Source organism: Pempheris klunzingeri, chromosome 19 (genome assembly GCF_042242105.1).
Source record: "Pempheris klunzingeri isolate RE-2024b chromosome 19, fPemKlu1.hap1, whole genome shotgun sequence".
Lineage (NCBI taxonomy): Eukaryota > Metazoa > Chordata > Actinopteri > Acropomatiformes > Pempheridae > Pempheris > Pempheris klunzingeri.
Genome location: NC_092030.1, coordinates 6,724,098 through 6,751,217, shown reverse-complemented (window position 1 = coordinate 6,751,217; position 27,120 = coordinate 6,724,098). Strand labels below are relative to the sequence as shown.

Below are 27,120 nucleotides of genomic sequence, written 5' to 3'. Positions count from 1 at the left end.
CCTGCTGGTACTGTATGAAACTACAACTGTAGTGTAAATACTGTAGGAGACGTCCCCCTCTAACAGTCACCCCTCTAACAGTCACCTCTCTAACACTCACCGCCACTTACTTACTGTCTGTTTTAACATTTGTGTGTGTGTGTGTGTAGAAACCTCACCCTGAACCCCGGGCTCGTATGAGGAGGTCAGGGAGCAGAGAGATGCTGAACAGAGAGCCCAGCCCTCCCCCTTCTTTTGTCCCTGAACCCCCAAAGGTGAGACCCCCACCCACCTATCCACCCCCTCCTTCTTCCCAAAATCTCTCCATAACATCACCCCCGCTGTAAGTGCTCTAAGTATGTCAACTTCCTCAAAGTATGGACTTGTGATTACTAGTGCCAGTACGATCTTTTGATTCCTGATGAAGAACATGTTTAAAAAAAAAAAAACACGACTCAACACATTGTCAACATAGAAAAACTAGGATAAAATATGTAAAATGTATATGAATTGAGGATGTATAATAATAATAAATCTAGTCATATTAATAATGAAGATAACAAATACGATTCAGAAGGCACTACTTACTGCATACATTTCCTCTGATTAACAGACTCAATAACAAAGCAATGTAGTTGCTGAGTCGCTGTACTGAAGGCAAAGTTACCTTTTTTTCACTTCCTGTCTTTGAGGAATATAAACATGTTAAATGTTGCCTAAACACAAGCAGCCACGTCCTACAATGTCCTTTACCAGTAAGGACATTTCTACTTCCTGTTACACTCCACATAGTTTTTCTGAACATGGCTATAAGTCGCCAGTTTGAATCCCTCGGCTGGCCATTAAAATGCATCTAGAAGTGCTGAAGCAGCAGGACTGAACAATCATTTTAATGAACAAAAAAAATCCCGTCTGGCTTCTGAATAAAGGTTTCAGGTGGCCCGAAACGTCATGAGCAGCTCTCTCCTGTGACAGGTGCGGGTTCAGACTCGGACTGACTCATCGCGGAGCTATGACTCTCACTCCAGCAGCACCATAAGCAGCGACGCCGTGGGCGGAAACAAGCCGGCTCCCCCTCCTGTGGCCCTGAAGCCCAGCGTCACCCGTCTGAACCAGCCGTCCGAGGAGCAGAGCCCGGGGAGGGAGGAGGACCCCGCCAACAAATCCTTCCTGGGCAAGGTTAGTAGCATCATTATTTCTTTATTTGCATTTTTGGACCAACGGATCCCTATTATGTCTTTCTAAATCTCACTTTTACCCTTTATGAAATACTGTCTTTAACATAAGAAATCTAAAAGTTGGATATGCCAGAAAAATATCGCAGAGGCTTTGACTCAGTTATTAAATAATACGTTTCATTTTCTTCCTCCTTATTGCTTCTAATATGAAACAGAAAATGGGTGACCAGGTAACTGAATGTATCTGCATTTGTCTTGCCCCCCCCTTTTCTGTAATTACTCATCTGTCATAACAGCGTTCTGCCACCTTCATTTAACTAAATGTTCACACTCAAGTGTTTCAGTCACTGTTATATGAATCATGTCATGTGGATGTGAAATATTTATTTATACTTCATCATCAAAAGTTGAACATTGATCAACATTTATTTATTTTCTCCTAGATTAAAGCGTTTGAGAAGATGGACCACCTGGCCCGAGCTCAGAGGATCCTGGAGCTGCAGGAGGCAGAAAGTGCTCGAGTCAGTGCTGTTTTTATGCATATTTGGGCCTGAAGTGGTGTACGGGGGGGGGTCAGCTTAGGGGCCATTGTTGTGTAGCCCTGCCCTGATCTATCGTGGTGACTGTGGCAACAGAACAGACCCGTAGGATTAGTAGAGAATTGCAAATAAAATCCCTTTCAGACATCTAGATTTTGACATGTACATTCATGAAAAATCAGCCCTGTAATGCTGAGGTGTTTTCCTACCTCACAAACAGTTTGAGGCATTTAAGAACTCAAGGGATAAAGTAGGTTCACATTTTTTAAAGAGCAACCTGCAAGTTTTCATTTTTTTAGACATTTATATTGAAGCTTGTGTGAAAATGACTCATTTTAAGGGTAATGCAAGATTTAATGTGCTTTATAAGTGCTTTTTACATCTCTTCTGGTCTTCTCACAAGAACGACTCCAGAAGTTACAGTAGGGAATATGAATATATCTTTAATGAAAATGTAGTTCCTGGATCATTTTCCTACACATTGATTGGACGGGGTCTCCAACCTGCAAGGTGCTCTTTAATTTAGGACTTGCATGTCTATAGGAAGAGGTTCGTACTGACCAGCATGGAGAGCAGCAATGCTTTCAGCAGCAGTTAACTGTGTCAGTGTACATATGGGCAGGGTGGTATTGTTAAGGTAGACTCCAACCAATGTCAACTTCTCCTTTGAGTAAAGAGAGCTGCAGTAAGCTGCACACACGTCTATCCTCTTGGGGTGATTGTGGAGCAGAGCTGGCACGACTTGTGGTGTTTTTTAAATTGTGTATTAGTTCTGACATATCTGGGTCTACTCTCTGCTCACTGCACAGTTGGAAATCGCCCAGAAGCATCCAGATATCTACGCCGTCCCAGTAAAAATGCCAAAACCCAACCTCAACCGTCCTCAGCCAATAGGGTGAGAGCATCAGCTGACTCTTTATTAAGATGTTGCAGGTGACCAAGCTTTGGTCTTATCAAAAATGAAGCTAAATTGCTGGAGAATTGGTGTGTGTGTGTGTGTGTTTCAGTTCCAGCTCCAATCCCGAGCAGCAGACTCCCTTCAGGCCACCGTACTCGGAGACCAGAGGACACGAGGACGACGAGGACGAGTACCGCAGACAGCTGGTCGACCAGACCAAGAGAGGATACTACAATCCTCAGAAATACAAAGACACTGAGCTGTAGGCTGGGAAACCAGGAAGTGACATCATCCCCTGCACAAGGCTGGATCCCTTCCTCATCATTTCTACAAGCAGATGGCATTTGTTGCCTTGGTAACAGCTCACACAACTTTACCTTGATGTAAACTCTCAGAACGTTTCGTTTGTAGTCAGATTCCTGGAAAGGGACACTTTTCACTTCTGTTCTGACACACAGACGCTCACCATCACATGTCCGGAAAAAAAAAAGGCTAATTTTTCTTTTGACACATTTTCACAGAGCTGATATTTCAGTGTAAATATTCTTTTTGTGTCTGTAAAGGTTTTTGTTACAAGTCAGGTTTTATTATTCCCCATTACATGAACACTTAGCCCCAATTCTTGTCTGTCCATGTACTCCATGCTCTACCATTACATTTGAGTCACAGAGCTAAACATGTTTTCTGAGACATAATATCCTGCGATGTTTGAAATGCCCATGAGGTTGTTGATTCTGGATATACCTTCAAAAGTACAAAATAAGTTTGGTTAACAAAGAGTCTTACCCGAAAACCCACTGGTCACATCTGCGTCACGTTCCAGTTGTGTTCTGGTTTTGCTCCTCAGAGCAGCTTAAAATCCCACCGTTTCAGAAGCATTTCAGACACGGAGCTTTTTGCCGGCTGATTAACTAACTTGCTCACCTTTTGTGGATTTGGTCATTGTCCTGTGATTTTCGTGCTTCTAACATGAGCAACAGGCTACATTTCTTATTTTGTGTGGTTTAAATGTATTTACTACTTTGTTGTGCTGAAGCCTAGAGACAGCGGTTTGAAGTGAAAGTAAAAGTATTTTCCACATCCAAGATAAACCTCATCGTCCACAGTGTTAAAACCCCTCTGGCCAGTTAATGTCTGGCCTGTTGCCACCAATTATAAAACAATAGTGCTGTGGTGGTGAAATGTACAATTGAAAGTCTGCATGGGGCCTTTTATTCTGAAAATTGACCGGATTCTGTTTGCCGTTTGTTTGCCTGACTTCTTGCCCGCCTCATCTGATTTGTGCTGCTTGATGTAATCGGGTTGCGGCTTCCATGAAAAATAGACCTTGCGTATATCTTAAGCAGAGCAGAGTGCCACACTGCTTCTGGGACGTGCTGCAGCGTTTCTAGTGGGTTTTAAAGCTTTAACTAGAGTGGGCGCGATCAGCTCAGGCAGCCTCGACACAGGCGCCCCTGGTGGCTTTTAGCCTTTAAAACACTTGGAAGAAAAAATATTTCGTCTTGTGCACGATAAAAATTATTTATTGAGAGGTGCAGTATTTCCTTGCTCATTTTGTAGAAAGAAGAAAATCTAAAATGGGGTGAATAAATCAGAAAACAAAGTAGATGTACAGACAAATATAAAATCTCTCATACAAACTGAGCAGTGGCATACAGCACAGTCAGCCATTCCAGCTTCCATCTTTGTTTAGGTTTGGGGAAACAGGTAAAAAAGTGCAGAGGTTCGAAGAGCCTTTGAGCATCCTTTTAGATCATTGGTGAGTTTGAGTTTCTCAAAGATCCGCAGGAATATGTTCTTCAGAAAAACAGACGTTTATCTCGGTTTCTGAATTTACTGGTACGGCAGAGCATCACTCCAAACCAAACCATGCATACAGTTCTGTAGACTGTGTCCAGAATCCAGACCAGTGTTGTAGCCCTCCATACCATTATATACATTCCACTGTGTAATATGTGTGCATCCTGGGAAGCAGCATATTTAAGTGCCTCGTAGCTTTGATGTTATGACCGACCAGCTTTCTAACACTGAGTGCAAACAATGGACCGAACAACAGATATGTTCAGTACATTGTTCATAATTGTCTAGACAGATGGAATCAACTTATTGATACAGAAGCACTCTGACTTCACCAAAGAAAAACTATTGAGATGCTGAATCGTAATTAGGAGATACAGAAGGATCTTCTGACTAAAAGACAGGAACCTCATACTAATGAATGGACATGTGGAAGTCACAAGACAATGAATCAATCTGTGAATGCAGTTCCCTTCTGTAAATTAGGGAGGTCGTGCAGGTGCCTGAATTTATGTCAGCTGGGAGAGACGGACCAGATAAATGTGACAGATTTCACTGTGAGGAATGATTTAAGAGGTGCAGCACAGAAAACAGTTTCTACGTTTGTCTTTATGAGCTGCTCGCATCCACAGACAATCATACTGTTATTGCATATATGCTTTTATACTGAATACACGCTGAACACAGTCAAGTCTTCATACACGGGAGCATCTGGAACAAGGTGACGGCAATCATGTTGGCTGATCAGTTTCTTTGAATTGTCTGATTTTTTTTTTTTTTTTTTTTTAAGTTTGCTATCTCTTAAGTGTTACAGAACAGACATGGAAATTCAAATAAATAAATCTCTTTTTTACATTGTCTTTTTTCCCCACGGTGCACCAGGTTGTACTTCTGTCCTCAGAGATTTAAGGCCGGGTATACAGGTAGAGAGTAAACAAATAGACTGAAAAGAAGTGTGAAAGGGGACAGCTGGGTTTGAAATGTTTCTGGCGTACCTCAGTGCAGTCATCTCTTGTTGCTCTTGAACTGGAGCCTCATTCATTTTCTGAATTAACAGCCAACTTCATTCAGTTCAAATCCTGTTGAATAAAACAAACCAATTTACTGACCACTGCCTTTTCTTGAGTTTATTCAGCAGAATTGTACATGCATTCCCCTTTAACTTGACCACCTCACTTCAAAAGGTTTTTATCATCCGTGTCGCCCTGACAATGTATAGGTCCAACATGATTACATTCAGATATTACAGCTATTTAACCAAAGGTAATATTTACTCTGTTTGCCACCTAAATATGCACAATAAAATCCAAGATTCCTCTTTGGTCAAACATAACATTTTACATCAACACTCGGCCTAGTGAGATAATCTGTCCTCTGCTGTCAAACTGTAGATGTACATGTTAACATGACAGTGTACTGTACAGATTAAGGCAAGGCAAGTCAAGTGATATCAAACCGGATACAGAGAGGAGAAAGGTATTTAAAACAACTGAAAGTGGCTGGACAGTAGTAAAGATAGACTGAGTGATGTGGTGAGAAGAGTGTGTTCAGATGTAGACAGGTTGCTCCTGTGCTGTCAGCAGACGGTACATGGCTGCAGGCATCGTCTTCATGTGGATCTGGAGCAGAAAGAAACCAAACGACCAGAATTAAAAGCCGAACAAACATACTGGTGATTTAGTTAATTTTAGAAGGTTGTCCTGAGTGTGATGATAGAGAAGGTTGATGTGGTCGGGACATCTAAAGGGAGCAGGAAAGTGACGCGTCCTGCAGATATTATGTTATGTGTAAAAATTTGAGTTGAATGATGGCGCTACAGGAGAGATCATAGTCTGTAAAACAATTAGGATTCATCCTCTGGGGAATTTTTAGGCTGAGGTCATGAACCTAGATGTTGGTCCAGGGTCCAAACTCATTTTAAATCATCTCCTGGGGACCATTAATACTGTTAATTATCATAAAAGAAAGTAATTAAATAGCAGAGGAGTGGCCAGCACGGACAAATAAAAGCCAGTCACAGATTACGGACCAGTTAAAATTAACTGTGCTGTAAAACGTACTCTCCTACAGCTCTAAATCAGTCATGTTTTATGTTTATTCCAGGAATTCATTATCTTGATTTCAAAGAGACATTCAGAGTCCCTCCTACCTCTCCCATGGCGTTAGACAGAATCTGAACAATCTTCTCGTGAGGCGTCGCCACGACACTCTGGCTGTTGATCTCGATGATGCGGTGACCTACGCGGACGCCTCCTCTCTCTGCAATGCCTCCCCTCATCAGGCTGCAGATCTGTGCACGCACAAAGTTAAAAACTCAGGGGGAGTGGGCTCAAAGGCAGTGGCACAAGAGGATAACGTCGGATGTGCCGCTGACAGTAACTCTGACACTGTAAAAACTGCAACTGTTCCTCAGAGTTATTGAGCACTTAACAAAATAAAAGCTCTTCTTTGATCATTAAAAAGAGGGCAGCAGCAACAAATCAGTCCTGATACTCACAATGCCATTCTGGACGCTGAAGCCCAGCTGGTATCTGAGGTCCGGCCTGCGGATGAGCACCATAGTGACAGGAGGACACCTGACGATGTTCATCTTGATCCTGGACTGAGACTTGAGACCCTACAGGAGGAAAGAGACAGAGACAGACATCAGACAGACACCTCCACCAAACCAGTCAAGTTCCAGTTTACATCCAGGTCTTTGTGTGAAATGTTGTCATGATTAGGGTATGAAGTCTTGAGTTAAGCCCAGTAGTGTGTTGTGTTGTTAGGTAATCAGGTCATCCTCAAGTCCGAGTGGACGTTTTTTCCAAATTTTAAGAAATGTCCTCAAGAAAGGGATGAATGGCCGCCCTGAAACATAATGCCTTGGTCCTCCGCTGACAGACACATAAAACACACATCATACAATGAAGAGAGATTGTTACTGGTACCAAATATGGGGCCTAAAAACACGTAAATATTGTCTTCTTTCTCATTATGCAGTTAATTTTCAACATTTTGTTGAAGCATGCACTAATGGCACTAATAGGTAAAGCAACACTCCCAACTAAGAACCAACTCAGATTCAGTTGGACAAGTCACAAAAATGACAGAAAGTCAGGACATTTATGTATGAATGAGTAAAATCTAACTAAAAACAGAGCTGAGAGCAGCAGCGTACCTTAATGATGCTCTGGCAGGTGCTGAGCGGTAAACCCACCAGGCTGGTCCCGTTTACGGTCATGATCTGGTCTCCGATGTTGAGTCGACCGGACTTCTCAGCCGGACCAGCATGCATCATGCTGGCGATGATGACGGTGGGGAGGATGGACCCCCAGCCTGACTCCACTATCACCACACCCAGGATCTCTCCTTTCTGCTTCTCAATGTAAACCTGTGAGGGAACGCGTCCGGCTTCATTATTGTCCTCAAATTCAAATCATCAAACCTCCCCTGGTGAAGTAACACGATCGTCCATACAACAGTAAGAGTGATGCTGCAGCCACTCCGCACTGATGCGAAACTGAGAGAGGCAGACCAGGTTGGACGTCTCAAATTCACCTTCGTACTGGAGCCAGTGTTTTTACTTTTACATGACATTTTTCAGGAAAAATGTCGCACAGCTGTGACTAAAAAAAAAAAAAAAAAAAACAGCTGCTCTGAACCACTGGAAGGCAAACTGACAGAGCAAGTTGAGCAGAAAAATGACACTTGCCTGACTTATGTTCAAAATTAGCAACATGACCTGAACTGATGTGAAGTGGAAACTTCAGTGAAATCCCATCAGAAGTTTAGTACTTTGGTGTAATAATACACATCCACTGGAGGTACTAGGGGTAAATGAAAAACCCCTGTGACAGTGCTGCCACCTGCTGGTTCACTTACATCTCTGCAGTTCTCTGACTTGGAGAAGTGGATGAGGTCGTCATTGTACATGTCCTGAGTGTTGAGCAGGTCGCTGTACTCCCTCTGGCTCAGGTCCTCGGGGTCGATGCCGTTGGCCCTGAGGAACTCCTGGTAGGCAACGCTGAAAGACTGACCGATCGACTGAGCTATCAGCTGGGCCTGAGAGGGAGAGGAGGATGAGGAAGGGGGCTCGTGAATGAAGGTAGCTTTGTCTACACAGACTTCATCTTTAAAGGCTGGTTTACAACGTGAGACCAGTTTTCTGTCTGTGCTCTTCATATTGATTCTTAAGTGGGTGAGGTTCAACTGTGACACCAAAAAAGGTGATGTCACTTTCATTTCATTTATCAGGATTTAGCAATATAACAATCAGAATCTGATGACAGTTGGAGAGCTATTTTACTTATACTGGCAGAACACACTCACACAGTTCTGAGTGCTAAACTCTTAATAAAAAATATATACAAAAATAAGAGCCTGCTTGTAAAACACCAACATGATCTGTTCCTCAGTTCCTCTAATGGCCACAAGATGGTGCTCCAGGAGAACTGCATTGAAATCTAGTCAAAAAGTCTCAACACCTTTCCTTCTCCAAAGGTACCTCTGAGTGGTACAGTGGGGCATAAAGACACACTTGTTTTCTTTCTTTCAGTAGTTATGACAACAATCTATATCTACAGAACGATAGAATAGCTCTGCGCTGAGCCTAGTTAAGGACAAACAGTGGAACACACAGATGAGATGAAACTCTTTTCATTTAACTCCTAGAAGACAACAGACCAGGGTATCTCCCACAAATGTCAGGTCAGTGAGTGTTGCTTTAAATGTCACAGGCTTTAGATTCTTCCACCCGACACAGTGGTGAGCAGTAAACCCAAATGTATGCTAATAGATTAAAATAATACAACAACAACAGATTACTGATCAATAACTCACATCTTCTGACTCGAAGACGTGGCAGATCATCCTGTACAGCCGTCTGTCATCGTGGCTCATGGTGGTCTGCTCAGCTGTGTGGTCCAGGTTGTCCTGTGCGCTGCGAGACCGCACCATCTTCCCCCGGGCCATCAGCACCACCATGTTACCAATGTCAGCTATGTAGGAGATTGTCCTCAGAGGCAGGTCCATTAAAGACTCCTGGTGATCCACACAAGACATCAGTTACTCAGAATCAATCAGTTCTCTGTGGGTTCCTGTTCATACCTGCTGAATAGAGTTTGGAGGGTATGGCAGTGATAATTTGTTGCTCAAGGATCTTTTTGAAGGACACAACATTGAAGATATCTAACCTGTTGTCTCTCTTTGAGTGTTTACATTGTCCCTCCCATACTCAAGGATTTAAGGTATTCATTGCTGAAGAAAGGAAAGCATATTATCATTTTTGTACCTGAGTGTCTGCATTAAGGACTTTGATCCTCTGCGTGGACATGAACAGATCAACTTCAGCAGTGGACGGAGCCTCCCCGTCAGGGCTCTGAATGGTCAGAGACAAACGACAAGAGCAGTGAGCAGAAGATGCAACAGGTTGAGGAACAGCAGCGAAGGAGAGCAGCTCTGCCCTCCTCCTTCAGTGTCACAACTGTCGAGAGCCGTCAAATCTGAGGGCTACAAATAGGACTCTAATGAAGGCAAAGCAACCGGGTCTCATGCAATCTGCAGGCAGTGCACAAAGGAAATGAAGAGCAGACGTATGTAAAAATCTAAATTCATTCATTAGCAACTTGTACATGTCTGCACAGATGTTCTCCTTTTCTAACATTAGCATTTGATCTCAAATATCTGCACATGTAAGTCATCTTTTACATGAAACTTCTACAGTCACAAAAGAAAACGTACCTTTTTCCTGTTCTTTGCCTGCTTTTGAGCAGCCTGTGGTGGTCAGAAAGCAGAGCAGAGACTCAGACAGAGACGAAACACGACATCAGTACGCAAAAACAGCTGTTTTTGGAGGATCCACAAAAACCCAATCGCCTCATATACTGTAGACTGTCTCCATTCCAAATGCCAAATTAAGGGACAAAAGGACCTTAAACGTGTGTGCATGTGTGTGTGTGTGTGTGTGTGTGTGTGTGTGTGTGTGTGTGTGTGTGGGAGGACAGTGATGCTGCCGTCTATCACATCTGACAACAGCAGGCTGCCAGGGGCCTTTGCAGGAAACATTATCAAAAGTTTCCTCTTCATCGATGTGACACAAACGACCCTGAAGAAAGACGAGCGACCCCACGTGTTTCTGGCAGACGCCTCGCCACAGCTCAGGGTTCGTGTTTCCAAACATTGGCTTCTGCCACCATTTGCTCTAAACTGCATGTGTGTTGTTTCAGGGGTTAAAATCTGCCCTCATCAGTAGAGATGTGATTAAAGGGGATATAATCTGTCAAGTCAAAGGATCATAGCTTTTACCTGCATTCAAACTACAGCTAATGTGTTGTACACTTCCATTTAATCAGGTTTGTGGACACCCACATTTATTTTCTCTCACAATTTTAGTATTATTTATTAAAATTGCTTTCATGCATAGAGGTTGTTCTGTTGTAACCTTGAACAGTTATGACACTGGCAGCAGTGTGATTAATGCAGATAAGCATTAAGAAAAAAAACACCATGATAAAGGCTCAGAAAGAGAACATTAAGTTCCTAATCCTTCAGTGAATCACACGCTGAGCTATCTTTCACATTTCATGAGCAAACAATAATTTTGAAGTTCTTGCGACTGAGTAGTTCCTGTTTGTTGTGAAAGCCGCCTCATGTTCCATCTATAAATAATCTCACTTATATAAATTGTGATAATCAGACTCTATTAAAGCTGACACATACTGCTAACTCATATCTATTTACTGGTGTCAGAAACATGCTTTTTTTGTAAAAACTCTCTGAGCCTGGAGCAAACACGTCAGCGCTTCTCATTTCAACCGCGCTAGTAGGCTGCACGTCACATCATCATCATGAGCACTAGTGTGACTCCTGACCTGTGGTGGAAGTCAGCGTATATCACTCTGTTAAGGGCAGTCACGTCACCTCCAGTGTTTCATTTCATTTTATATTAAGCAGACATCTCGTACAATAACCCGCGCCCGTCTTTCTATGCCATCCTGGACTGTCCCGCCTGAGGAGCTTAGACTGCTGAGAAGTCAGTTCTCCTTCAAAAGTGATATTTTTGACATACTTTTTGATTTCTTTTTACCTTTTTAATGCACGCAACTATTTATGTAATTACCCTTGTGTTTTTGAGCTTAGAAAATACATGTGTATGGCAATGTCTATGTATTTTATATGTAAATGTGAATTGATAGGCCTTCTTTTAAACTCTTAGCGTCCCGTGAGAAATGGTTCATCAGGATTTTAAATAAGGAAAAAAAAGCAAGTCAAATTTTAAGATCTTAATTGTGAGAAAATATACATTCACAACACTGGAAGTTTTGAAATTATTAGAAACACTGACATGCGACAATTAGACAAATGATTCATTCGATAGGAAACAAAGCATGCTCATGAATGTAGTCCACTGTGTTCACCCTGAAACTGACCTTATTAAACAGGTAAAAAATTGGGACTGTACATTAAATACTATTTTCTGTTCTGGGCTGCTTGACACATAAAGATATAAAAAGCCATTATATATATAATTTCATTATAATTTGCACAAGCATAAAAAGGATGTCGGTGTGAACTAGTTGAGAACTGATGTGTAGCCTCACATTAAGTCATCCATAGAAGACCAATATTACTCAGCTCCACATATACTATACTATACTATACTATATGTAGTATACACATTGTAATTAGGGGAAAAAAAGAGCACCAGTAACAGATCAGTACTCTGTATCGGTCACCGCCACCCAGCCTGTCAGACAGCGAGCTTCCACTGTCTTTTTCACTCTAAAACAATAAAGTGACTTATATATCTCCCTCATTACTATAGTGTCTCTAACGTTCTCCTTCCCAGTAGGTTTCTCAGACCTTAGCGGAGGCGATGTCCTGGAACTGTCAGTCAAACGTCCAGAAAGCAGACTTCGCTCCCTGTCCTCTTTGGGCCTCTGACTTCTTGCGCTCATCTCTCCAAAATGGCATCATCTTAGTGGTGATCTCGCACACTCACAAAGTTTCATGTTTGAATGCCACGCTGTCACTGTAAGCCATCTTTCCCACACACTCCCTGACATCACCTGCCCTCAACTGACTCCAGCTACATTCACACAGGGCGCACAAATCAGATTTTTTTTTTTTTACAGATGAATCGGCGGATATTTCCTTTCATGTTAACAGAAACTACCTCCATGAAACCATATTGGATACATGCCACATTTATAGTACATCGCTCTACTAATTATATATAGTGATGTAGTTCAATCCCTGTGATCAAAGTCCCAAGTGTTTTTTTTCTTTGTCATGCGTGTTTGACATCATGCACTGTGACTGGGACAGAAAGCGGGGTCTGTAGTCTCAGGAGTTTATATAACCTCCAGAGGAGCTGAGGAGAAAAGCCTGTGTGGCTGCGGATCAGGAGCAGTGATGTGTGCATGATGCATTGTGCAGAAACCCAGGGACTTTAGCCCGCAGGCTGTTTAGCCTGCTGAGGGTTTCTGACTTTAAAAGACCTAGATATGAAGCGAGCCTCAGTTACATTACTGATGACGTGTCAAAGTGTGCTAGAAAATCTCCAAACCATGGAGCTGTGGATTTGATCTTAGAGCTCCTTAGAGTCTGTTGTAAACACTATTAAATACATATTTTAACAAGCTTTGAGGTTGTGAAAATTATCTTATGTCTGACAGTATGATGTCCCCAGTATGATGTTCCCACTCCACACTGAAGCTTTATGATGTTGAGAATTAGTGAAATGCTAAAGCAATTCCTTTTTTTGGCTGCACCTCTCCATCAAATTGAAATATTGCAAGATGTCTTGGGCATCATTCCAGACATATTTCCCCAAATTCAGCCTGATATATTTGGTAATTTTTGGGCTGGCATAAGAAATATGAAAAAACATCACAATATAAAAAGGTATAAATCAATATCATATAGTTATAGTCACATACTCTATGACTTGGCAAAGTTTGTTGAAATGAAAAACTAGAAATAGGGTTCTTTGAGATTTTTCACAAATTTGTCAAAAATTGAGGCTGCGTCCAAAATCAGTACTGCATAGTGCACTATAGTTACCCTCTGCCATGTACTTTGAGTGTCTAAATTCAACAATGAAATAAGTAACGTAAGGCGTTTTCTACTACCATGATTGATGATGGCCCCAAATCTTAGGTCACAGCTCACCACAGAGTAAACCTGTGAGTGTCTATTACATAGGGAATAGTGGGTGATTGAACGAAGGAGTGACTTCAGACTCATGATATGAACGTAAAATGAAATCAGATAAGCTGTAGTTTGCTCTCACCCGGACTCTGCTCATGGCCTCCTGTGCCTGCTGCATGCGGGCGCTCTTTGTGGGCGTCCGCTCTGAAAGCAGATGGGTGCAGCCCAGATAGGTCGCTGCAAAGATGATGCCGTCAATGAGGTCTTCAGGGTCACATGGTCCCGGGACTGCGTGAACCAAATGCACTCGTTAGGCAAACATGCTACAAACAGATTAAAAAGTGAAGATATGGCAACAATCTGGTAAAACTATACCCAACATCTACAATATCTGTACATTTATTTATTTATTTTTTTTTAAATGCAGCCATTAACATGAAATAGAGAAAAAAAAAAGGTAAAATCTAATATGTTCAGGAGATGCTATGATTTTCATGTGAGCCCACTCACCATCCACAAATGTTGGAAACTGAGGGAGAGATCTGCGAATCTGAAAAGGCACAAAAAAGGAAATGTACATCAACATCTTTTATATTTCTACTCACGTACTGCAGGTCTCTCCTACCTCATTTAAATTCTCCAAGACTTTTACTGCTGACAGCCATTTAGCTACTGGGAAATGAGCACCATGTAAAAGACGCCAGCCTGTCTTTGTAGGATTTATCATTCATGTTGACATGGTTTCTGCCTGTGACGCTGTGGTTTACAACTTCTAATTTGCTTCAGCTCGTATTTGTTAACATTAGCCCCTTTTCCACCACAGGAACTTTTCTCATTTACCCGGGATTTTGAAAAACCTCAGCACGTTTCCACCAAAATCCAGGGAAAAAAAAAACTTTCTCTCAACCCCAACCTTTCCACCGAAAAGTTCCTAGTAGCGAGGTGGAACTTTTCAGATTACCCGGGAGTCTTGAGGGGCGGGGCTGTGTGCTGAAGAACCCTGATTGGTGGAACACACTTGCAGCGTTCCACACTTCCGATCCAGTGTGGCTGCAAACTTGCAAAGCTGGCGGAGCTAAATGTAGGGCACACGCCGAAACAAATTCGTGAAAAGTTGAAGAAACGTATGCAAGATTTTAAGAAGATGAAAGACCACAACAGTAGCAGTACTATACGTCCCCCATACGTCATTAGCCTGATTTGAATAAATGTACCGGAACTGTGAGCTGCGGTGGAAAGGAATTCTTTTACCCAGGTAAATAAATTCCTGGTAATAAAAGTTCCTGGAAATGTTGGTGGAAAAATTGGTGGAATAAATTTGGCAGCATTAACCGTATGCTGAATTGGTTATTAGAAGTTCCTGTTTGCAATGCGTCTATAGATATGCAGACGACCGTAATAGATTACTTGAATACTGAGGAATACTTGGATGGATCTTTGGTACGTTCTGAAGTTATAGGGAGAATCGTTTTTCTATATTCTACGTATTTATGGAGGTTTATTTGCGAGCTCTCACCTCCTGGACAGACGGCTGCTGTGGAGGCGACTGTGGCTGAACGTGTGATCGTGGCTGCTGAGCAGGAAGCTGCTGACGTGGTTGTTGAGGTGGAATCTGTTGTTGATGCTGATGTTGACGTTGCTGATGCTGATTAGGTGGCATGTTTGCGTATGGTTGCAGCTGTGTGTAACACTGAGGCGGCCTTGTGGTGTCCCTCTGATGGGAGTGGTGGCCTTGGTGGTGATGGTGATGGTTGTGTTGGGGCTGCTGTTGGTGATAATGTTGAGTGTGAAGTGGTCTGGCTGACTCGGCCCTCAGCGGACTGGCTGGCTCCCGAGCTGGGCCTGAGGCATAGCGGGTTGGAGACTCAGACACTGACTGTGAGGGGGAGTGAGGAGAAGACTGAGAGAAGGAAAGCGAGAGAAAAGAGAAGGAAGAAAGTGTAATATATGTATATAGATATACAAAATGCAGTGCATCTACGCCAACTCAGCTGACACTGCCAATGATACATGATTCAGGATTCGGGCATAAATCCAAGTAACACTAAATGAAATGCGAGCCAGGGATGTAAATCTTTAGTTTGTTAGCTTCCTGAAAGCAATGAAATGCAATTTGATTATTGCAACACTGTAGTGCAAAGTCTTTGGGTAATGTCACTAAACCTTAATGGTATAGTTCATCATTTTGGTAAATAAATAGAAGTATCAAGAATTTTTAGTGTCATACATCGTATGGACACGAAAAATGATTTCTATTCATGTGTTATATAAACTCACAAGATACAAGGCAGCTTTAGAGCTGTTTGTATGCATACCTTTTCACTTTGGACTGAGCCAGGCAAGCTGTTTCCCCCTCTTTAAGCTAAGCTAAACTAAGCTAAGCTAAATGCAGAGACACAACTCATATTTATCTCCTCATGTCAGTCTTGGGGGGAAAAAAAGCAAATAATCGTGTTTCCCAAACTGTTTTCCATTAATTCCTGCCTCAAGCACTGGCAATCAGCAGTGCCACCGTAAATTAAGATACAGCTCTTTTTAACAACACAGAAATTTATGAGAACTTATCCGGAATATCAAAAGTGCTGAAAATCAGATTTTAAAATTAAATCCTTAACAGCACAAATTCGTTTAGTTTTACCTATTTTAATTACTAAGAGGGATCAGAGGTGTTCAAGTGACCCAATTTGGGGTTTCAAAAAAAAACAACAGTAACCAGTATTAATGATGAGTGAAGTCGTGCTTACATGGCCAGCTGTAGTCTGCAGTGGATATACATCCTCTGTGGGACTGAGCTCCTGCCTCATCACCCAAATCGGTTCCACAGGCTGGTCAGGTGTGTACGGGGAGCGTACCGTCTTAGTCTTCACCTCCTCAATCGCCTCCTTGATGTCTTTTATCGCCAGGCTGATGGCATCTCCTGAGCCCTTTACACCTTCCTCCCCTTGGAGACCCGCCTCGTTCCGCTCCTCCTCAGCCTCGCCTGAGCTGTTCTGCCCAGACGAGGGGCTCTTGGCCTGGGTTTCTGCTTGAATGGGCATCTGCCTTTGACTTTTGGGAACAGGACTTTGATCAGCACTGTCCCCCTCGCCATCAGACTGTCCATCATAGTGATGCAGTCGGCAGCCAACGGAGCGGTCCAGAGGGGAGTGATGTGAACCACGGTCTCTGCTCGGCCTTGGGGTGTAACGGGAGCCCTTAGTGGGGGAGGATGGAGGCCCTTTTTGTACATTCTCCTGTCTATGGCTGTTAAAGGGCTCTTGGCGAGACTCCTGCTTCGCCTCAGAAGGCTCAGTCCTCCAACCGGGCTGCCTGCGAGGTTCTCTGTGTAACTCGGGGTAGGAGGTCTTAAGAGGCTCAGGAAAAGACTTAGGATGGGATTTTGGCTCTGAGCACGACTTGTAGACAGGCTCTGTGTATGATTTTTGGTGGGACTCTGAATAAAAGTCTGCATAGGTTTTTGGATAAGATTCAGAGCAGTGAGACAGCGAGCATGATTCAGAGCAATCCTCCTCATCATCTTCCTCGTCTTCTTCTACCTCTTCTGGTAGCATGTCACAGTCAGGCAGAGGGCTCATACTGGTGTCCTCACTGAAGTGGTCCAGCTGGGGGAAAGGTGGAACGTCTGGGGACGAAGGAGGAGTTGGTGACTGGAGTGGTGGTGGGCTGTGGAGAGGTCCATCCATACTGAGCGAGGCAGCACTCTCTGTGTCAGAGCAGAGATCAGTGATTTCGCTTCCCTGAGCTGCGATGTCCTCCACTACATCATCCATCACTTCTTCCTGATCCTCCTCCACCCTCTCTTCAAGATCCTGTGCTCCGTCATTGACTGTCTGCATGTCGTCACGGCTGCAGCTGGAGTGACCAGTGGTTAAGTTGTGGTTTCCATCTTCCTCTGCCTGTTCTTGTTCTTCGTCCTTCTCCTCAACTTCCTCTGATTCCTCTTCACACTCCACTTTACACTCCTGATGGTCCTCCTCTGCCTCAGCAGGAGGAGTTTGTTGGGGGTGAGGTTGCATATTATGGGTTGCAGGACTAGATGAGAGGTGGGTTGGGGCGACAACAGCAACAGGAGTCTGGTGAGGAGATCCCCTGTCCTGTGACTGGTCCGTGACAGGTTCATCCGTTGAGCACTGCTGTAGCTGTGCCTTCACCTCTGCTGGACCCTGTCTCTCATCTGCACCTGGTGAAGAGTCCTGCATCTCTCTGATTGGTTGCCTCTGTCTGTGACCTCTGAGCCTCGGGTTAGGATCGCCATGACGACGGTAACGCGTGACAGCAGGGCGGGGTTGCTGAATGGAACGAAGATCCGGATCTCGACTCTCGCCCCCGTCCGGCCTAGAAGGAGCTTCCGCTGGGACCAGACCGGGACTCTGAGCCTGGCTTTGGCTCTGCCCCTGCCCTGATGGAGGCCGCCGGCGATGCCGAGGGGGTCCACGACCTGTGGGCGGGTGGTGGTGAGGAGGGTGATGGTGATGATGATGATGATGATGATGGGGATTCAGTTCCCCATCCTGGTTGCCCATCTGACATGGCCTCCAGGACCGACGTACAGGAGGTTCCCCTGGTGACGTCCCATTGGGCTGCCTGCTCCTCCGAGGCACCCTGTGCTCCTCACCTGCTTCCCCGGATGCCTCTCCCTGATACTTGTGGCTCATGGCTGGGGTGTGATCTGGCTCCAACATTCAGAACATGCTTGTCTAGGCTCCAAGAAAACCCCACTCATAGCACAGCCTGGGAGAGACAAAGAAAGGAGATAAACAGAAAAATTCAAATATACACAAGAGGTCCAAGAAGAGGTTTACGTTTCTGTCTTGAAGCTAGATAATAAACAAAATACTTTTTCAAATCAGACTCAAATTTGGGATGCAGCCAGGAGGAGCCTAGGATGGCAGGCTTTCCCTCCTACCCACTGAGCGTGGCCATTGACAACAGGAGTAAACGCCTTATTCGTTTAGACGTGGTTGGATGACACATCGTACAACCAACTGGAGGCCACCCACGTCCATCTGCAGCCAGTCTCCCACTAGACTGATTGATCGTCTTAATCTGCCTCACTCGCTGACGAGCATCATCACCAGAGAATAATAGCAATAAACATCTTAATTATGAATCTTTATTGCAGCAGTAAAATAAACATATTTAGTCTAATTTATCAGTGACATAGAGTTTAACTCACAGTGCTTCCATCAAGTTTGCATTTTCTTCATTTTGAAAGTTTACATGCCATTATGGATAATTGCCCCCCTCCCCACTCTAACATGACACATACACATAAAAATGCAATATTACAGTGATGCTGTGTATGATGGCGGGGACTCCCTGTCCCTATATTGCTAATGGCAAATACCTAAATCCTCTGAGATTCATCTGGGTGTGCGGTGCACTTTAATCTGCACCACGTTCATCCGTCCAGCAGCTGGCAGATGGCACAGGACGGGAAGAGAGAGGGATGAGGAGGAGGAGGAGGAGGCAGGGCAGCAGGACAAGGAGGGATATCAGATAAGACGTGACAGAGAGAGATGAACAGGGCAACTATCTAAATAATAAATGCCCTCTGCGAGTGAGAATTCCAGTGTTGATATTTATCGAATATGACGAGGCTTTCAAAGTATCCATCAGTTATCTCTTATCACAGGCTTCCCCATGTCTGTGGTCAACAGGCTGAGAAAGGACACCAGGATATAATCCTAGATGTTTCAGGAATAATAAACTGCAGCTGGTCTCATAAGTTATGCATCTGACCTTAATGATCAGAAAAATCCATAAATGTGTCGCTTTATGCATGAGACGTTTTTCTGCTCCTTAATTTAGCTCTGTTCTTAATGGGTGCTTAACAGTTCAACTACCGTAGTCTGTAAAGCAGCTTTGACTGGACTCCAAACTATTACTGTTTTTTTGTTTTTCTGTTTCATGTTATCTTATTACAAATGTCTGGCCAAACAGGGCTGAGGAGCAAAATTATGTGTTAACCTTATACGTGTCTCCCGTAATTTAAAGAACAGTTGTGCAATCAAACAGGCAAATACTGGATCCTTTTGAATTTTAATTCTTCATCTTTATTGGTAAACTAATGATAACCATCAATTACTGCAGCTCCTGTTGATTCAACACTTTTCATATTGGATTAAGAGGCAGCAGATGCTTTACTAATGTGGTTGTCATCATATATGTGTAGATATACAAGTTCTGGACATTGAAAATCAGGCACATGGACAGGCAGAGGACACAGAGGGCAAAGGTTAATGTTGATCCTGTAATCTGAGCACAAACCACTACTGCTAAGGAGGGAACACAGAGGGACACAGCAGGAGCAAGGGCAGACTCCCTGGGTGGTTAATGTCCCTCTCTGCCCAGAGTTTAGGGCTGTATGGCAATGGCTGGGTGACTCGGAGGGGGTGGGTCAGGGAGCAAGGGTTGCCCCGGTCACAGATGGCTGTGGCAGCACGGCATTGAAACGTTCAGGCCTGCATGAGCCGAGAGCTGCACATCCATCTGTCGGGCTGAAGTGAAAGCTATGGGGTGGGGATTTACAAGCCCATTAACTTGACCAATCTTTTACCGACAGACAGACACACACCAACAACAACACACGTAGGCTATACGCACTTGACCTTAACCGATTACAACTAGTCACTAGCCTTTATCTCCTCGACATGCCTAAAATTAGACCTTGATGATGACGAAAAGCAAATTACTGTACATTTTTTACTAATTAGCAGATGGACAATTTGATCTATTGAGGTGTGAAAAATTACCTTCACAATGTCCCAGAACTGTAGGCAATATCAATACTGCTATGTTATTTTGGGTATGAGGGTATTTACACAAATGTCAGTTGCCAGAAACAAGCATCAGCTGTGTGAACAGGCTGAAGCTTTTGAAGTTTTACTGCTTATCTATGAAGGATTATGTAAAATCAAGCAACTGCACTTGGGAAAACTTTAAGCAATTTTGCATCTGGAGTCCCAGTAAACACAGCAAGGCTTGTGTCATTTTGAACCATCATTTCATATTTTTAAATGATGGTGTTAACAGACTGAGGTAGTGGGTGGTGCAGTGATCAGGAAAAGACAACATCAGAAGGGTACATCGATGGAATCAGCGGCCAAATACATTATGTAGGTGGTGGGCCTATATAGCATTAGGCCCAGGCTCCTAATCTTAAAATTCGGCTTTTATTCTGTCATAAAATCATTAGTTCATTGGTCAACTAATTTATTAGTAAATCAACAGTAAATGAAACAACAATTTTGAAAATCGGTGAATGTATTTCATGTAAAAATGGCAAACATTATCTGCTCTCGTAGTCCTAGCTTGTCAATTATAAAGATTTGCTGGTTTTCTCTAAATTATATATCACAATAGATGTAAACTGATCTTTGGGTTTTGGATCTTTGGTCAAACAAACAAGCAAACTGAGGACTTCTCCATGGGCTCTGGGAAACTGTGAAGGGCATTTTTCGATCTTCTGACATATAAAAGGGCCATGCAGTTAATTAAAGAAATCAGTGGCAGATTGGTCGATAATGAAAACAGCCATCAGATCCAATTGTTCTCACTTCTCCTCATCTTTCTATTCTTGAGAGCATGATTCATCCTCTCTCACACACACACACTCTAACACAAACCAAACAGTGACACACTCACTCGGCAACCATATGATCCGTGGTGGGTTGCATCACTTGTCATATTACTTGCATTGTGTTTACATGTAGATTACACCATTGGAAGATTAATCCAGGAGCAAGTTTCAAACTGGCAAGTGCTTTTATTTTGAAGGCTCAATGGCTTTTTTAATCCCTTCCCATGGCCTTGAACGATTGTATTATGTTGAAAGGGGCAAAAGCCTCCCTTTTGGGACTGGTGCTCATGATCTATTAGCGATGAGTTCTCCACTCCGCCTTTTTGAAATGCGCTTATAGGATACAGTTCACAAAAGATCATAATGTGATTCTGGATATGATGCACGCATATCCTGGGAATCACATACAGTCTTCCGCTGTATCCCAGAGCCTAAAACGCCTGACATCTATTAGTAAAAAAAAAAAGAAGTGCAGCACTTTCACCTGTGTAAACGCGTCCCTCCTTCCCTCCTGAGGGTCCAGATTAAATCTCCGCAGGTGTCGGATCCGCCATCAACGAAATCGACCTGAACACATTTTCACTCCGCCTTCCTGCCCCACGATATACCCGGCTCCCGTCACCGACTGATGGACATGACATTTACTGATTTACCTGCATGTCAGAGGAGGAGAGGCCCGGGTCCGGCCGCTGCAGTACACATCGCCCCTGCTCCCGTGCCTGCTCGCTTGGCTTGGCTCGGCTCGGCTCGGCTTGTCCCTCCAGACAACTTGCTCGGATTAAAGCGGAGAGCTCAGCCCCTCCTTCTGCACCGTGACATCAGAGCGGATTAGCGATGCACAAAGCGCCTTTACAACACTGCTGATGCTAATGGTGCAGACACAAACCGGTCGGTAGGGCCGTGAGTGGAGCCTCGTCCCACCTACTCCATCAGCAGCAGCCCGCAAAGTGCGGCTGTGGCTCTGCCTGCAACACGGTGAGCTGTTCCCACGGTCCGTCGGTGGTGTCGCTGTTATCTGCCTGTTCATCTTTCTGGTATACAATGCTCCCGAATCACTGAAACACCTGTGAGGCCTGGGCACGTAGAAACAGTAGCCATATTTTGTGCACAATCATCGTTTTCACACACCTGTCAGTTAGCTCCGTTAACAGCTAGCCACATTTTAGCCATGCTAAGCTAACGTTAGCTAACAGTCGACATTTTCTTTTTCCCCCTTTAAGTAAAAATGTAAACAAGTTTTAAAGCAAAGGTCCTTTAGTCACACGGTTTGAGAACATTACTAACAACATATAACCCTCTGTGCGATTAAAACATCCTAAATGTCCATGAAACAGCATCACCGTAATCCATCCTGTTTTCATGTATTTCGGTGCATCAAGGAGTTACATGTCACTTCCTGTGTCCCCTATGTGGCGTTAGAGAACAGTCACTAATTGCATCCAATATTTCAGCATATGAAGTGTTGACTACACCGTGAAAAGTCTTACTTCCTGCTGTCACTAGGTGGCGCAATGACTGTGGTCACTAACTGTCATGTAGATGTGTTCAGGCCGGGAGTCTTATTAATCATGACTAGTTTGGAACAGATTGGATAAAGTACACTGAAGATACAACAATTTCCTGTTTCATGGTGAACACAGCGTCGCCACGGTGACAGCGTTTGGCGAAACCTCAAGAGCTTCATAACTTTGTATCATCCACGTCTTGGGAATGTTTGGGCCGAATTTGAGGTGGCTGTGGTTAACCTGCTGAGAGAGAGACGTCTGAGAATAAAACATGCACTTCCTCCTGCCACTAGGTGGCGCTATGACTATGGTTCAAAATTGGCATGTACATGTCTTCAGAGCCGGACAGTCATCAAGCAGTATAAATGTGGTGAAGATAAGACCTTGTAGAGTGGAGTTACTGCACTTTTAATGCTCATGTGAAAGAACATTTTCTATCGAAATTCGCCAAGGCGACACCTTTTGACGAAAACTCACAGTTTTCACTATGGACCAACATCAACGTCTTGAGGCTTTCCTGACCAAATTTGAAGTGGATCTGGTCAACTGGCTGGCTTGAGACATTATAGCATAAAACATAGCATTTCCTGTCGCCACCAGGTGGCGCTATGACTGTGAATGAATATTGACATGTAGACGTCTTCACTCTTATCAAACATGTCACATTTGGTGCTGATTGGATCATGTAGAGTCTATTTATTAACAACTTCCTGTTTCATGGCGAGACACTGAAGTTTGACAGCTCACTACGCCCACACCGTTACAGTTTTGTAGAGACTTTTAAGAACTTTTCATTGTTAATGTCTTTTCTACCAGCTGACCAAGTTTGAGGTCGATCGTTTCAACCCCCTCGGACTAGTTCGCTCATTTATGACCCCTATAAATCGCCAAAAATTTACGGAAAATCCAATATGGCCGACTTCCTGTTGGGTTTAGGTCATCGCTCCAAGAGACTCTTTTGTACGTCTTGAAGAGATACATGAACCCACCAAATTTTGTACATGTACATAAAACACAGTTCCGGGGCTATAAATTAGGGGGCGCTATGGAGCCATTTTGCCACGCCCATTTGCAAGACCCATTTGCAATATGTAATTTTTCACCATGACTGATGCGTGTGCAAAGTCTCATGAGTTTTTGTGTATGTTTAGGCCCTCAAACTTGCAAGTTATTTCGGATGCATTTCCTTACATTTCAATAGGGTCCTCGCACCGCTTGGTGCTCAGGCCCTAAATATTAAATATGTATTTTTCAGAGAGCCATTTTAGCTTATTGGAATACCTGACATTATTAATTTTATTAGTAACGCCTGTACTTTACCTGCTTTACCTGTCAGTAAGATTAGGATTATTTTTCTGCCAGTTCTCAGTGTGCTTGAGTTGTCTAGATAGTTATAACCTTAAGATGATACTTCATGCATGTTTAAGCACACTTTAAGTTTAAGGACAGAAAGTGACACATTATTTAAGCTCTTGTAAATGTGCCAAATGTCAAACAGCTTTTGCAATGATGCCACATTCCTACATATATTTTTGTTTGAGTGAGTGAAGTGTTTGCATGCCCATCTTGTTAAATTTTCACCTGCTAATAGTTGTCACATTAGAGTACCTCAATTCACAGGTGAAAAAGTCATGGTCATGGTATTATGGTAATGAATACAGTACTTGCCTTTTCATCCCAGGCCTAATGTTCTTGTTGTTAGGCAGATATGTGTGAAAGCAAATGCAATAACTATTCACTGACAGAGTGGAGTGTGAAGCAGGGGGGGGGGTTGTGGGGCTCCTGGCACGATAATCCGGGCACGTCTTGGTGTCACTCAAAGCCTGGTAGAGCAGATCAACAGGGCGTGTGTCTACACAATGTTGAGCCGTTGTAACACATTCTCACCTAAATCACGTGCACCCTTCCACCAGGGCAGCCGTTACCGTGACAACAATATGTGACGGAGGATGGTGATTGAGTGGAGTGGTAACCATGGCATCCAATCTGTTATTGCCATCTTTGCAGACACATGCCTCTGATCCCACACAAACAGCCTGTATGATTGTGTAAAATACATTTTGTGAACTTTTGGACTGATTGTGGAGGTGTGTATGACACATGTACTTGGCCAATCAAAAAGCTGCAAAATATAGAGAGCAACATGCAAAATCAGGTCATCAGAGTATATATGAGGTAACGTTATTACTCTGCTGCCTGCATTAAGTCACGTCACGCAGGCTATATTTCATGCCCATGAATCCAATTCATTACTGTTCTATTTCCAGAGTAGACATTAATAATTTGTGGCCCTTTCTCTCTGCATACATGGATGATGGTATACTCTACATGTTCTTCCGTTATATAGCATGCAGTTGGCAGTGACTGAACCCATTACTGGAATTAACACACATAAATGTTTCATGCTACTCGTATCACGCAGAAAACCCATGGCCTCAATTCTGAATGTTCACGAGACAGTCAGACTCCATGTCCACCTGCCCAGGGCCTGTGCTTTTAGCCAGTCTGCTGCTGGAGCTTTTCAGCAGGATGGTGGCAGGATGGTGTTGACACCCACAATCACACCTGGAAGCCACAATCCAACAATATTCTTATCTTTTAGCCCCTGATCTTGTCTACTGGACCAGTTGGGGGTTAATGGCCTTGCTCGTGGGCACATCAGTGGTGGTGATGAAACGGGGGCAAGTGCTGCTCTTTCACTTTATGCACCCAGATTTGTCCTGCTGGTCACAAGCTGACTTTTACTTTCAAACAATCAATTAAGTTTCATAAGCATCATTTGTTACATTTGTTAAAATTATTTATCGGTATGATCTTTTGTAAATCATTAATAAATCATCATATCTCAATGTCTATTTGAAGGATTACCAGCAAATTTTGTACAGACATTCATGGTCCCCCGAGGGTGAATCAACTTTGGCAATGCTCTGACATCCTCTTGTGCCAACATGAGGTTATTATTTTTTGCTTTTGATGAATGATAGCTATTAGGCGGAGCTCTGTTAATTTTGGCACAGATAATCATAGAGTTATAAAATAAAAACATTTAAAGAAGTATAATGAAAACACGTCATACTAACGAGTTTTACAAATGAATTGGATTCATTCACAATTCCATGGTTGCATTAGATATTTTGATTGTATTTATTTGAATAAATATTGCTTCAAGTCTTTTACTTATTTATTAAATATGGAAGGTGTGCTTAATGATTTATAAGTAATCATTATTGTAATTGTTTCTAATGCTCCCAGCAGATGGAGCAAAAGCACAGTGTCTGAGACAGGTTTGTTCTGCATAAACATCCATCCATGTTTGCGTCCCACCCCTGAGAGCAGAGCAGGTCCAGTTTAATGACTAATCAAGCTTTATGCACATTTTCTCTTTCATATAAAAAAAATCACTTTCATTTTCATGTGGAAGATCTTGCCATAATTGTTATTCGAAGTTGTGCGTTCTTGGTTTTCGGGCTGAGGCGGTGGTCTGGAGTATTCCCAGAGGAAGGTTGGGGGGCCAGAGGGGATGTAACCTGCTGAGCCCTCTGGCAGCAAATCACATACTGGGGAAAGCATGTCATAACCGTATCATCATGCAAGCATTGATTTGTGCACGCACTGCACATGACACATTCTGGCACCCTTCAGTTATTTATTAAGGTCTTGTTGTTTACACAGACGCAGCCTTTAGAACTGAATAAGTGCAGAAATCCAGTCTTCCCCTTGTTCGCTGCTCATCACCAAACAATTTGTATTGTTTGCATCTACACTTGAGAATTATAGTCATGTTCTCCAAAAGGCCATTAGAGATGGTGATTCAGATCCTGAGTGTCTCCAGAAGAAAGAATACTTGCTGTGGTCATGCTATCTGGATATAATCAGGAGAGAATCCACCTCACCATCTGGTCTGAGAGATCTCATGGCACCTCATTAAAACGCTGATAAAGGCGAGAGAAAGGCAGAGAACTGACCATGCACAAGTGAACTGCAGAAAGTACAGAGGCAGAGAAACCAGGTCTGACAGATGGATCACAAATGTGGATGAAAGTGTTCCCTCTGTTACAACCAAGTCTAATCTCCTGTGTCTTTTCTTCCCTCCTTCCCTTCCCTCTGCAATGAGACTGAGGGGAAAGTTCCATCAAAAAGTCAGATTTTTTTGTACTTGGGATGGACTGAGTGAGTGAATCAGCCCTGTTCCCAAACTTGAGTCACATTTTTTAAATTGTTAGTCTGTCTTTGTTGTGGGAGCATTCTAATAACCCACATACTTTGATAGGTGCACATGTAAGATTAAGACAGCATTCATATTCAACCAGTACAGAATGCCTGCAAGCTGTTCAAGGCTGAAGACAACGTAAATGTGTTAGACAGTTTAGATCATTTGTGTATTCAGGCCTCTCCTAAAACAGTGAAGCAGCACCATATGACGTCCAGATAGGACCTTAAAAGCATGTTTTCGTGGAATTTTAGCTTACATTACACAAAACATGTTGAGAATACACAATATATATCCAAA

The 27,120-nt window shown here is 43.2% G+C and overlaps 2 protein-coding genes across 2 annotated transcripts in view; one reads left to right on the top strand and one right to left on the bottom strand.

Annotated features, from left to right (window-relative positions):
• Window positions 1-5,490, top strand: part of tjp2a (tight junction protein 2a (zona occludens 2)) — a 34,398-nt gene extending 28,908 nt beyond the window's left edge. Inside the window, exons 21-25 of the mRNA XM_070850086.1 lie at window positions 150-254; window positions 955-1,158; window positions 1,601-1,678; window positions 2,506-2,591; window positions 2,704-5,490. Coding sequence (XP_070706187.1) covers window positions 150-254; window positions 955-1,158; window positions 1,601-1,678; window positions 2,506-2,591; window positions 2,704-2,860 — 630 coding nt within the window. The 3' untranslated portion in view covers window positions 2,861-5,490. The remainder of the gene's footprint in view (window positions 1-149; window positions 255-954; window positions 1,159-1,600; window positions 1,679-2,505; window positions 2,592-2,703) is intronic.
• A 435-nt stretch (window positions 5,491-5,925) lies between these two features.
• Window positions 5,926-18,178, bottom strand: LOC139218954 (amyloid-beta A4 precursor protein-binding family A member 1-like). The gene is made up of 12 exons (XM_070850708.1): window positions 16,268-18,178; window positions 15,040-15,423; window positions 14,034-14,073; window positions 13,666-13,811; window positions 10,113-10,145; window positions 9,664-9,750; window positions 9,213-9,413; window positions 8,256-8,435; window positions 7,552-7,764; window positions 6,889-7,008; window positions 6,541-6,681; window positions 5,926-6,010 (listed from the first exon to the last, which is right to left on the bottom strand). Exons 1-12 carry the CDS (start codon window positions 18,176-18,178, stop codon window positions 5,939-5,941), a joined length of 3,528 nt encoding a protein of 1,175 aa, XP_070706809.1. The 3' UTR covers window positions 5,926-5,938.
• Between the last annotated feature and the right edge of the window lie 8,942 nt (window positions 18,179-27,120).

Coding starts and splice junctions, on each gene's coding strand:
- LOC139218954 (XM_070850708.1), bottom strand. CDS start 18,178: ATGAGCCACAAGTATCAGGGAGAGGCATCCGGGGAAGCAGGTGAGGAG. Junction 15,424..16,267: donor TGCAGACTACAGCTGGCCAT/GTAAGCACGACT, acceptor TCCTTCTCTCAG/TCTTCTCCTCACTCCCCCTC. Junction 6,682..6,888: donor TCAGCGTCCAGAATGGCATT/GTGAGTATCAGG, acceptor GTGCGTGCACAG/ATCTGCAGCCTGATGAGGGG.